The sequence below is a fragment of the Vulpes vulpes genome, chromosome 5 (genome assembly GCF_048418805.1).
Source record: "Vulpes vulpes isolate BD-2025 chromosome 5, VulVul3, whole genome shotgun sequence".
Classification (NCBI taxonomy): Eukaryota; Metazoa; Chordata; class Mammalia; order Carnivora; family Canidae; genus Vulpes; species Vulpes vulpes.
Genome location: NC_132784.1, coordinates 122,586,249 through 122,599,497, shown reverse-complemented (window position 1 = coordinate 122,599,497; position 13,249 = coordinate 122,586,249). Strand labels below are relative to the sequence as shown.

The following is a 13,249-nucleotide window of genomic DNA, read 5'->3' as shown; positions in this document are numbered from 1 at the left end:
ATTGAAGTGATCTCTAAATACTCTATAAATATATAATTAAGGGTTATTTTAACCCGCTAGGTTGGGTCTTTCTGAATATCTTACCGAGGTTAAAGGAGTGAGAGCAAAGTATAATCAACAGCTACAAGTCAAGTAGAAAGTCATTGGGTCATTCCTAAGAGTAGAAACATTACATAGAGTTTAAATACGAGGCTATAACTATCAGATCAGTATCAGGTGCTATTATCAGATACTATTATGGCTGTAAGACAAAAGGAAAGGCAAAAATGTTTATGTCCAACATGTGTCTCTTTCTTGTTTCTAGATATTACTTAAGTAGTCCCTCCCCCCACCCATGGGGGGTACATTCCAAGACCTCAGTGTTGTCTGAAACTGCAGATAGTATTGAACCCTATAAATAGTATGTTTTTTCTTGTAAGTACATACCTATGATAAAGTTTAATCTGTAAATTAGGCACAGCGAGAGATTATCAACAGTCACTAATAATAAAATAAAACAATTATAATAATATACTGCAATGAAAGCTATGTGAGTGTGTTCTCTCTCTCTCTCTCTTTCAAAATATCTTATTGTCCTGTACTCACCTTTCTTGTGATGCTGGGAGATGACAAAATGCCTGTGTGATGAGATGAAGCGAGGGAAATGACCTAGGTACTATGATTACGTTGTGTAACGTTAGGCGAGGCTATTACCGAGCTTCTGGCAATAATTTGTCAGAAGGAGGATTATCTGCTTCCAGACCATGCCTGAGCTTCATGGTAACTGAAACCATGGAAAGCTAAACTGCAGATTAAGGGGGGGGGGGTGCTATTGCACTTATAAAATAAATATAGAAACCAGAGCTAGTTGTTTAGTGCTGCTTGGTGAATCCGAATTGCTCTAAACTGAAGGGGTTTCCAGTTCCAAAAAAAGACTAACATAGATCCCCTACCACTATGGGATCAATAATAAGGTACACTGAAAAGTTATCACCATAGTATAAAGGCCACTTAATTCTGTAATTCATTGTCTATTGTCACAGCAACAGTCCATAACGAGCTGCTCAGAATTATAGGAAGATTGAAAAGAACACATTCTGTGTAATGACAATTTTATCTAAATTAAATTTACTTAATTTTTTTTAAAAATTCAAATTTAAATTTATTTTAAATTTATTTTAAAATAAAATAGAGAGGGTTTGAAGAATTGAGAAAATATTTAGGACCAAAGAAAAACTAAAATATGTCAAGAAAACAGGATCAAAACTAGTGAATGTTTACCTTTAAAACCAGAGGTTTTTTGTTTTTTTGTTTTTTGTTTTTTTTTTTAACTGACTTAGGGCCTCACTGATGCTGATTACTACTAAGTATTTTTTAAAAATCACTCACCTGAATAATTGTCATTAGTGCAATCTAATATTTGGTGAGGACACACTAACGATGTTCAGCAGTAGATGTATTTATTTGGGGCTTTTGGAATGGGGTTAGTAAGTTGTTACTTTAAACAACACTTTGAGCAGGTCCCTTTGATACTTAACCCTGTAGAAGTGACACATTCCTCTTGTGAATGGCACAATTGGGGCTTTGCTTTCTACCTCAGCAGGGTGTCCACTCACCGACTGGGAGTGTGCATGATGAGAACAGAATTATGTAACTATGCTACGAATTAGATGCTTAACCACACAAACGCATGAATTAAACAAAAGGAACTGAACTGGCTGGCATTTGTTGGCACGTGTTGATTCCTTCCCAGGAATTGTTTTTGGTAGATTAGATGTCACGCTGTTTTGAGCCATGGCACCAGTCACTTTATTTTCACCATCCGTGTGGTAGTGGTGTGCAGGATCCATCATGTGCTCCCCTTCCAACCAGATGTGTCACGGGTGTAGCAAAAGAAGGTGAAGTGTCGAGTCTCCCCAAAGATTACACAACAGCCTAGAATAGGAACTGTTAAAATGCAACAGCTGTCATCCAAGTCTACCTTCTGGCACTCAAATTGCATTTGACACCAGTGCCATGTGTCAGGATTTTGTGTTGAACCGTCCATCGAAGAGTCTTTAATGAGAAAAATACGCTTAATATTTCATGAGCGTTGCTAACTTTTAAGTGAATGATACCCTGGCATGAGCAAAAATTACGTTGATTTGAATTTGTGAAATGCCTTATTTTCAGGAAAACTCAGTATTATTAAAAAAAGTACAGCCTCTTTAAAATTCCTTCACTCATGAAAGCAGGTATCAGTATAACTCTTTGTAGTTACTAATCCCATTAAAGAGATTTTTGAGATAATAAACTCAGATTTTTAGTGGTAAATTCTAGCAGAATTTTTGTATAAGCAAGTTCCAGAACCAGGAAACACTGCCTATGGGGTAGGGGAACTTGTGGTGGGATTTTCCCTCATGTGGGCCTTTCTAGAATTCTTAAGTCTCAAATCATCTAGGATTCAGTCTGTGAAAGAAGTCAATATCCAGTGTTCTTCCACCGATCTTGCTGTTTAAAATGCAAATATTAATTGCCCTTGCTGGGGAAGGTAAACTCTGCTAGTTATACTTAGTTTTGAAACATATCACATGTTGGCTCTTGTTGTTTTCCACAAATGCTTCTCCTTGAATACTGTTTTGCTTGTGTCCATATTAAAACTATTTTGTTTCCTGAGCATATACCTTAAAGGATGTTAAGGGAAGATAAAGAAGTAGAGGTGTGCAGGGTATCAGTGGGAAGCCGTACTGAGAGTAAATAAGATGGGATAAAATATTCAGTCACCCTAAATCATAAAATAAAAATGTGCAAACAGACTGTCATTTAATTTTATCCCACTTTCACATGGAACCTGGCTCAGTTTGACATGTAGGTAGGTGGGCACTTCTTGTACAAACAAACTAATAGGAACTGCATACTGGGTGCCTGGCGTACAAGCCTTCTTGGAGACATCTCTAGCTGATCTAGAGAAAGACAAAGAGTTTCTGATACCCTGACCATCGTCAAATGTAGCTAGGAAGAAGATCCGGGCATCTGTAAGATTATCCATCTCTTCATTCACATGTAAAAGAGCCACCCGCTAACAATCAACAGTGAAGCCAGGGAACCTGTCAAGCAAGGCCCCCCTACAGTGGGCATTTGACAGGCTTTTAATGTTATCATGAGGCAAAAATAGTTAAGAACTCTTGGAAAATTCTCGTTGGTGATTTATACAAATTTGAATCAGGTCCATCTGTTAATCCCAGGGTTAGAAAATATTTTTTTCTGTAGTCAGGACAAAAAATATTCCAAAGACCATTGCTTCTCTGATAGAGGCCCCTTGTGAGCTAGTAGCAACGGGGGCATGATAGTGACCTCGCCCAAAGGTGATTCTCCCCCCTGAACTATACCGTGACAGGGATGAGTTTACCCCAAAGCCCATGTCCAGGGGAGTCTGACTCTGGAAAAGTGAGATGGGACTGTGGCCGGGAATAGCTAGTGGAACAGCCCTAAGAAAAGTCTGAAGCTAGCTCAAGGACTGCGTGCACTCAGCCCCTTCCTCCCAGTCTGACATGAGGCCTGGGGAAAGCCAGGGCCACCTGTTGCAACCATGCACAGTGAAAGAGAAGACACCCCTGGCTTCCTAGTGAGGCACCCATGACTTACTCCTCTTAGGGTTGTCAAATGCTTACCTCCCTATCATTTGCTTTAGGGTCTTCAGTCTTTTTTCTTCCCTGGAATAGATTAAACCCATAAACAGCTGAGGACAACAGACACTTCCTTTTCCGTGAAAGCAAATGGGGGGAACTCCGAGGAGAGCAGGGCTTGATGGAAATAACACCTGTGGCGCAGAGTAAATATTTGCTCTGCAAGCGTGCAAGTGATGAACCTACAGAGTTGTGGGGCTGGGTCTCACTTCATCTTCACCAACATGGGAGGCAGAAGCTGGGAAGCAGATGTTCAGAAAACATTAGAATTATGCAAAAGACCGGCGAGGGTCTCATACGCAGAGATGTTCCTGTGGGTTGTTCCATTTCTCTCCTTTGAAAGAGGGGAAACAGCGTGGGAACGTGTCTTCATCTCTTTCTCTAATGGCTCAGCCTGCCCCCGACTCCCTGTTACACACCAGTCGCACTAAGAAGACACTGCAGTTCTCACAAGGCGTGAGACTTCTCCTGGAAGTTTAAGGTACCTTCTGTATGTTAAGTTTATGATGCAGAATGGAAGAACCTCATTAGATCATGGGTAAGGGGATATAAGGGAACATGCGGTAAAAAATGCTACCATTTATTAATGCTAACAAGTCTTCCCACGCTCCCCCCTCTCCACACCACCTGTGTTCCCTGAGCCACCGCCTTCTCCGAGGACGTCGGCAGCCGTCTCCCCCTGCTGAATGACCTGCATCCACCCTGACCAGCCTCCAGCCAGTTCTCTGGGGGGCCAACTGAGAGGCCTTCGAAAGCAAAGCCAGCAATGTCAGTCTTCCAGCAGAAAACTCTCCAATAGGGCACTTGATGGGATGAGCACTGAGTGTTCTACTATATGTTGGCAAATTGCATTTAAATAAAATATTATTGTAAAACCCTCCAATGACCTCTCACTACACTTAAGATCCAAATCTTTAACATGCTTACAAGATCCTGTAAGTGGGCCCCTACCACTCTCACTGGCTTCTTCTCAAACTACGCTCCCTGACCTCTTCCCTCGCGACATTGACCTTATTTCCACCCCTCTCATGGTTGCACGCTCCCTCCTGCCAAAAAGCTTTTGTATATGTTCCGCACTTTGGGCTCTGTTCAGTGTGCTCTTCAGCTGAGTTAACCCCTACTGATCTAGAATTGCTCATCAGTTCTTCAGGGAAGGTTCTCTTAGTATAAAGAACAGACACTTGTATTTGCTAATAAAACCACACTTGTGACGCACCCACAATCTCAAAGTCACAGAAAGGCACACATGGCAATTTCTACTTCATGAAACTTTCTCTTCTGACTGTGTCCTGTCCTGTCCTGTCCCAAACTCTCCCTCTCCCCACTTGCCTCACTTCTCAGAGTCACAAAAGCCAGGGGAAACTTTACCTATTTTCATGTCCTTGCAGCTGAAGTGGCTGAGGAGGAGCTGGCTGGGCAACAGGACTGTTGGGAGTGGCCGGGCTTGGCTGGGCCAGAGGACTCTGCTGGGCCATCGGGCTCTGCTTCTCTGAGCTGGGCGCCGAGGCTGGGCTGTTGAGCTCTGCAAAGGGGAGCCAAAGTGGCAAATGCAGTCAGGTTGGCATCTGATTAAGGGCAAGAGGTGGCCAGAGGTGGTAATTCTTTGCCTCCTCAGATGACTGAGGCTTCGGTTATTTCAGTTTCCATTAGACTTAAAGATGGCAGGTTAAATGTGTCAATTATCCAACCCAGTTCCTGTACCATTCCCAGAATTAGTATTATTTTGTTAATTATAAGTGTTGCCAAACAAGGTTATAAACAGAGTCTCTTGTCATTTTGTAAGGAGAAGAGATCACAATTAAAAAGAAACCTGTTAAAACAATGAAAAAATAATACAAAGGAGTAAGCTCCAAGACATATTCTATTTTTCCAGTGTTGCCCACAGAGAAAACATTTGAGCCACTGCTTTTTGGTTGTAATGGCAAGTCCTACCAGTATTCCAAAGTTTGGATAAGAAATTAAATATAACAGAAATAAATGCTTTTCATCATCTTCTCTCAGTTCCTTGTTTGTCTTATTGTTTAATAACCACCCCGCCCACCCCACCCCCCCACCGCCCGTCCTCCATGGTTCTTCGGAAAGAGAAAAGAACATCGCATAGAAGAATAAAGTTGTTCTTTGTTAAAATAGCTTCTTGGGTTTTCCTGTGATAGCAGCGCACTTTCAACTGAAATTATCTGTATATGATATGATAGAAACAGGACAGACATGGTTCAGCCTGGGGAAAATGGAAAAGCCAGTCAGATTTTTAGTGAGCAATCTTGCTTTGAGTTAATTTCCATTGAATATTTTCTACATAATGGTGTCTGCAAATAAGAGGTTAAAAGCACCACGGTCATGTTCTGTTCTGTTCTCTTTATTCGGTGATAAAAGGGAGGCAGTCTATTCCTTTACAAGCCACTCTTCCCCTTTCTTCTTTGACAGCCCCAATTTTAAAATTTCTTCTTCACTTGCAGGATTTCTCAGCCTCAGTACTGTTGACATTTTAGGCCAGATAATTCTTTGCTGTGGGGACTGCCCTGTGCACTGCAGGGTGCCTAGCAGTGCCCTCGCCCTCTCCCCACTAGATATGGTGGCGTTCCCATCCCAATCGTGACAATCAAAACTGTCTTTGAACCGTGGCAAACATTGCCCAGGGGGACGAAATCATCTCAGTTCAGAACCACTGATTTATACTGAAAGTCAAGTGACTGCTCGGTGTCTCTGTGTCAGATAGCCCCAAGATGGACTTGGGAGACAGAGTAAAACAGAGGGGAGCAGGGGGAGTGAACCCATCACTCTCCATGTGGGGTGCTGCGATCCACTCACCGGGGAGCTCCAGGGACTGTGTTCTCGAGCATCATTAATGAGTCAGCAGCTACAAACCAGTAATGAACCCACTGTGTCTGGAAACGGTGACTTTTATGGTGAGTGGGTACTTAGATCCTTGTGGCCCTCAAGGCATGGCTGTGAGCTGTGAGGCTCACCACTCTTCAAGCCTCAGGGGGGAGTCCTTATACAGAGAAATTCAAAAGACTAAGTGGGAATTTAAAATTCTTAGCAGACGCAACGTTTCCTAAATGAGCTCTCTTTATACCACAAAACTTCCTCAAGCTTTTCAAAATCAATCTGACTTTGAAGAATCCTCCAGAGCTTAACTGTTAACATGCATACGTTTTTTTTCTTTTTCAGATTTGTAACTCTATCATCTCTGTTGAATGGGTTCTGGCTTACTAGGACCATAAAAGCAGTACTCCTGGGATCGCAGGGGATGATTGAATAACCCAGCGTCTTGGGATGCACACTATTTATCTATAATGTCACCCAGCTTGATCTCTGAATGAAACTGGTACTGAGTAAACAGGATATGGGGTTGCGAGGGAATGTGAATTTTTGCCAAAGTGGAAATAGGAATCAACTCTGGACACTCTGGGCACTACATCGATGGCAGCCAGGCTCAGGCACTCACCCTCCTGAGGAATGATGCGGAGGGTGACACTAAGACCCGCGTCCTTGATGAGCTTCACGATGTCTGCATGAGGCATGTTGATGATGGACTGGCCGTTCACTGCTAAGATCCGGTCCCCCACTTTCAGTTTTGCACAACGGTCTGCAGGACTCCCATCGATGATGCGTCCGATTTTATGGGGCACAGCTAAAACAATCCCCAACAGAATCAGATATCAGGGGTGTTCCCAACACACGCTCTCTGAGTCCCAGCCCCACCGGAAACCATGCGATGTCAGAAATCGTCCTTCCATCAGTCAATTTGCCTTTTGAAATCATAGCCACACCTATTAAATGTTCTCCTGTGCAGATCAGAATTTCTAGAATCAAGTCCTGTGCAGTGACGGACCGATTCCAAACACATGGACCAGGGGTTCTCATACTTTGGAGCATTGTAATCAACCTAGGATTGAAAATACAGCTCTTTGGGCCTTACCCTCCAGCCTTGTGCATCAGAATGTCCAGGAAGCCGGTGAGAATCATGAATTTTTAAGTAGCTCCTCAAGACATTCCAAAACACACAATTTTTTGAGAACTACAGGCATAAACTATTTTGAGCTCATACCGTAGAGACAATAATCCACAGTTTCAGAAAGATGCAATAAATGCCAAGAATTTCATGTCTACCCTTTCCTATTTTACTGAGAGAAGAAAACAGGGAAGAAATCTGTATTAACATGGACTGTCACAGCTGGTGAAGAAGCCTGTGCTCAACGAGGCTTCAGTTTCAAGGCTGATGCAACTTTCAACGCTTACCCCTTCTTTCTGGTTTGATTTATTAAGAGGTGCTGAGATCGTGCTAATATCTGATGCATAATATATTTCGTCAAGTCTAAGATGCTATTACAACATACTTTTGTTTTAGGTTCCGAAAGAAGAAAGAAAGATGAAAGAGAGAGAGAGAGAAAGAAAGAAAGAAGGAAAAGAAAGAAAGAAAGAAAGAATGAATGAATGAATGAACGAACTCAACTCTTCCGATTAAACAATGACACTCCAGGGACTGTGAGATACTATATAATTTTTTTTTGATATTAAAATATGAAAATGTGTACCAGGTTGATCAAATAGGGTATATGTCTCTTTAAAACAACGAATATTTGTTTTCTTTCTTATTTATTTATATATGTAGGGACAGCCGGGTACATGACGATAAAGATTTTTTAGCAGGTTGATGTGCGAGTGCCTACCAGGACACCTATTTCTGGAGTCAGGTATTGATGGCACACACGGTGTCCCTTTAACCAGCCCCACACCCCCCACCCCAGCCCCCCGCCCCAAGGAGGTTGCAGTCTAGAAACCTGTTCCTTTTCCTTTCTCCCTTCTAGACAGGGAACCCCAGCCAGGAAATGGCCCGTCAATGGCTTATTGTGGCTCTGTCCACAGAAGTCAGGTACTGATTTATCGGCGTAGAGAGGCAGAGACACTCCACCATTTGTTCTGCTTCAGGAATGTCTGTTCCTTGAACTCTCAATCTTCTGTGTGTGTTACAGCGAAAGGCACAACGTGAGCTAGTAACCCCGGTGAGGAAGGACAATCAGCGAGTTAATGAACCAGTACCTTGATCATATTTCCATTGTGAAAGGTTATAGATGGCATGTGAAAATATTGGCTGAGCCCATGTTTCTGAGGTAAAACCCATCACGTTGGGAGCTCAAACACCTTTTTATGTACCTGTGGTACTGATGACTTTAATTAAGAACACCCTCTTTTAAAGCATACTAAAGGTCATCTGAGACTCTCGAGACAATGTACTTCTCTCAAGCAGAAATGTAGTAAGAACCCATTAACGAGAGTGAACATTCATCCCTGTTTTTGCCCCCTTTTGGTTCAGTACTGCCCTGAACTGTCAGCACATGGCACGGTCTCCCTGGTTTCCAACATGTCTATTGTTACCTATCATGCGATCTTTGGAAAGTTGCCTGGCCTCTCAGAGCTTGTTTTTCAATAATAAAATTGGGATAATAATATCACTGACTTCACAGGATGGTTCTGAGAATCAAATGAGTTGTCATATGTAAAGTGACTAAGACAGCGCCTGGTGTCAGAATTGCTCTGTGAGTTTTAATTTTTCTGTCATTCTTTTTATTACTGTTATCTTTTTAATGTTTCTGATATCACTACTGATATGTGTGCATGTGCTTGTGTGTAGGTACCAGCTTGAATTCTTCCCATGTGGGGTAAACCCATAATACTGCTAAAACTAAAGAAACCCTTTACTTATGAAACACAGCATTATCTCCCAAGTATCAACACAGGAAAACAGCTTCATCTGGGGGAAGAGAGATGTGTTTTGGGGGATTACAGAGATGCCAGATGAGGTCAAGAATCCTGTTTGTTTTTCTCTGGTTTTATTTTTTATTTCTATTATTTTTTAAATATTTATTTATTTATTTATTATTTATGATAGAGAGAGAGAGAGAGAGAGAGAGAGAGAGGCAGAGAAACAGGAGGAGGGAGAAGCAGGCTCCATGCCAGGAGCCCGGCGCGGGACTCGACCCCAGGACTCCAGGATCACGCCCTGGGCCAAAGGCAGGCGCTAAACCACTGAGCCACCCAGGGATCCCCTTTCTCTGGTTTTATAAAAAAGATGCTGCTGCAGGTCTCTGTAGGAAAATACCAGCTTAGAAGTAAGAAATTATTTTTCAAAGGGAAATCAGTATAATACAGACATCCTCATTATCCACATTGAGCCTCACACGCACACAAACACACACGACTATAACTACATTAAAATACATATGATTTAATCCTTAACAAATCATGTGACATACCTGAGAGCATTACCACTGCGTATTTAGAGTGGAAGAAACATAGCAATTTGTCCAAGGTCACAAAGTCCCAACCAAGAGTTAGGATCCCAGTCTATCAGATTCCATAGGCTCTTAACCACTGCACCACACCATGTTTCTTGACTTTGTGGCCTCTTCTCTCCATGCAAGTACTTGCTTCAGGAGCACCCGGTGATTTTATTTGGTGAGTGCAGCCTGCCTCTAAGCAGAGCATCACAAACACTACACCGAAGGTCCCCATCCAGGGGAGAGTGGGAGGCGGAAACTTTGCTTGAAGCTGGTTCTTGGTGGCAGCTGTCTTTGGACAGGCAGGGCATAAAGAGGGAGGGGGAGAAGACGGGAGGAAGGCAGGTAAGAGGGAGGGAGGCACGGAGAGGAAAATTGGACAGCTCCTCGGATCCCTTTTAGTTGGGACTTCGTATCTGGTGTCATTCCTTTATTTGAAGTCATTTTTTGGGGCATTAGAAATACATTTGGAATGAAATTTAAAAATACACCTTAAAACACATACAGCTGGTATTTGGACAATTTGCTGTTTTGAATTATTCATGCCTCTACTCCCGTCCATTACTGTGGATCATTTAGAATCTATTGGTTATAAACTCCCAAATGTTTCAAAACATAGACTTCACACACACACACACACATACACACACACACACACAATTATATGAGCAAATCCTTACAGTAACAGTGTGAAGTAGTTATACAAGTATAATCATCATGTTTATTCTATTGTTAAGAAAACAAAGAAGTGTCAAAGCCAGGATTCAAACCTATGCCTGTGGCTTCAAACCGTAGGATTACTCCCTCCTTTTTTTTTTTTTTTTTTTTTTTGTAGATGCCAGGTTAGAAGCAATTTGAATTATGAGGACTGAGGGAATGTCTGGTAAGATTTAGCTTAGGGAAGCATGCTGCTTGAGTTTTCAAGATGACAGTCTCATTGTAAGCAGATTTATTTGCTTATGATGATAACTCCTGGTTTCAAGGCCATTTTCACTTTACTGTGACAGGTAGGATAAAAGCCAAACTAAAATAATAAAAACTAAAATGGAGTAATGAGAACTGAAATCAATTCTATGGTAGCCACTTAGAACGATCGAGTGGTTTACATAAAATTTGAGTGAGTACACAATTTAAAAAGCTATGACCATAATTGGAAGTATCTGACATAGTTTTGTTAAAATTGTTTTCTACTGGCATTTATTTTAATAAAAACAGTGCTTGAAATTCTTGGTAGCTGAAGACAGCTGCACTTTCCTTTTACCAGCATTCTCCCTACACATGTAAGTACACCGAACGTTGATGTACAACAAATCATTGACAAGGGGTGTGTTCGGAGAGGATTCACTCTGAAAACAAGATGCAGTTCCATTTGCTTAGTTATAAGGTCTACAGAACTTATGACCTAAGTGCTTTCTGTGCATTGCTAATGGAATTACAGAGCAAGGAAGAAGCCCTGACCTTGGTTTCTATTATTGGGATGAATGGTACTCGTTAATTCTCTGGAATTGATGACTAAGGTAACTGCCGGAGCACAGTCCATTTAGACAGCATGCCTCCCAGACATCATCCGTCAGGCAGCAACATAAATCAAGCTTTTGGACCAGTCTTCTTGACACAGTGTGCTTAGGATACACAGATATTTGGGAAAAGTTGCAATATGTCATGCAGCTTTGAACATCCTGACATTTGGGAAGGAGACAGTGTATCACTACTTAGAAATTTCCCCTTTAACTGCAAATCACATAAATTATGAAAAAGAAACCTGTTTTTTCCCCCTTGATTTCTTTGTGGCTAAAACACTATTGTACATTTGTATTTTATATTATAAAATTTAATATTTTCCTGTCGATGAACTGTGTTTTTGGCACTGCTCAACCACAGCACTCTTGTTTTAGCAGGGGTTTTCAGAGATGATCCAGTTGGACTGGATGCTAAGTTTGTTCTAAAGGCCTGGAATCATTGGGTCTTGGCCATACTACTATAGGGGGCAATGATCCTCCCTTTTTGCTCTTGGGTTCTCTTCTGGGACCTTTGTATAGTCTACCCAGGCTCCTTCAGCCACCGGTTAACCAATGAGCTCTTCTTGAGTTCTACCGCCTATCTTTTTTATTCCCCAATGTTTCTTTGTTGTTTCTTATGTATTATATTTCAGAGAAGGAAAACCCGTGACTCGTGTTTACATTTAATTATCTCCTTGTTAAATAGATCCACAAAGTGGAATTGTAGATGGAGGTGGAGAAAAGCACTAGATAGGGAAAGTGGATCCTGCATCAATCATGTCAAATTTTCCAGCAAGAAATTTCTGAAATGAGTGTGACAAAGGTGAATCTGTCAAGGGGAATCAATAGCACTAACTCTCATTAGCTCACAAGTCCATTAATTTGTGAAGGTTATACAACATGCCACTAGCTTAAAGAGGCGAGGAAAGTAAGTTTGGATTTAAAATCTGTGACCTGGGGGCGCCTGGGTGGCTCAGTGGTTGAGCATCTGCCTTTGGTTCAGGGCGTGATCCCGGGGTCCTGGGATCAAGTCTCACATCAGGCTCCTCACAGGGAGCCTGCTTCTCCCTCTGCCTGTGTCTCTGCCTCTCTCTCTCTGTGTCTCTCATCAATCAATAAATAAATCTTTAAAAAAAATAAAATCTGTGACCTGATATGAAAAGAAATGTGTATGTTCAATTGGAAGATTCCAGTTACTTTTCTTAAAATAATCTGTGACAGTGATTTACTGTCTAGTTTCTGAATTGTAGGTTGGTGCAGGGGGATCACTTACTCCCCTGACGATGCATTTCTATAGTGCATCATCTTATTAACAGGCCTAGTGCTTGGTGCAGTGTGGAAGGCAACAACAAAACAACACGTGGTATCTGGCCTTAAGAAACTTACAGTCTAGTTTGGAAGATTCATATAAAAATACTTACAACACAAATTAGCAACTCCATGGTAAAAGTAACAGATAACAAGATTAGAGAGGAGGTGTGAATTACTGAGCCATGTGTGGACTTAGAGAGTGATAAGGGAAAAGGAAGGTCATTCTGGGGAAGAGGGTGTGTAGTGTTCCGGGCTAAATGGCAGCTCCCTTAGTGAAAAACTCATGGTGGCACACAGGGGCCTATCAAATCCATGGAGGAAGAAGTGAGGAAAGATGCTTTGAAGGTGAGGTCCCTCCTACCTTCCCTACTCTTATTTCCCTCCCTAAGATTCCTGATATGATGCCTTTACACAGCTCCTCTAGATGGATCCTGAACGTATAGCAACAACAGAAGAGTCATCATCACAGAGTGTTGCTATCACTTTAACCAGTGGTGAAGAATCCTAGTCTCCT

At 41.8% G+C, this 13,249-nt stretch overlaps 1 protein-coding gene across 46 annotated transcripts in view; it reads right to left on the bottom strand.

Moving 5' to 3' along the window:
• Positions 1–13,249, bottom strand: part of MAGI2 (membrane associated guanylate kinase, WW and PDZ domain containing 2) — a 1,307,576-nt gene that overhangs the window by 115,099 nt on the left and 1,179,228 nt on the right. For all 46 annotated transcript variants that reach the window (XM_072759854.1, XM_072759849.1, XM_072759863.1 and 43 more), the window contains 2 exons: positions 7,093–7,278; positions 5,013–5,166 (listed from right to left, as the gene is read on the bottom strand). In XM_072759854.1, the coding sequence (XP_072615955.1) occupies positions 5,013–5,166; positions 7,093–7,278 (340 nt within the window). The remainder of the gene's footprint in view (positions 1–5,012; positions 5,167–7,092; positions 7,279–13,249) is intronic.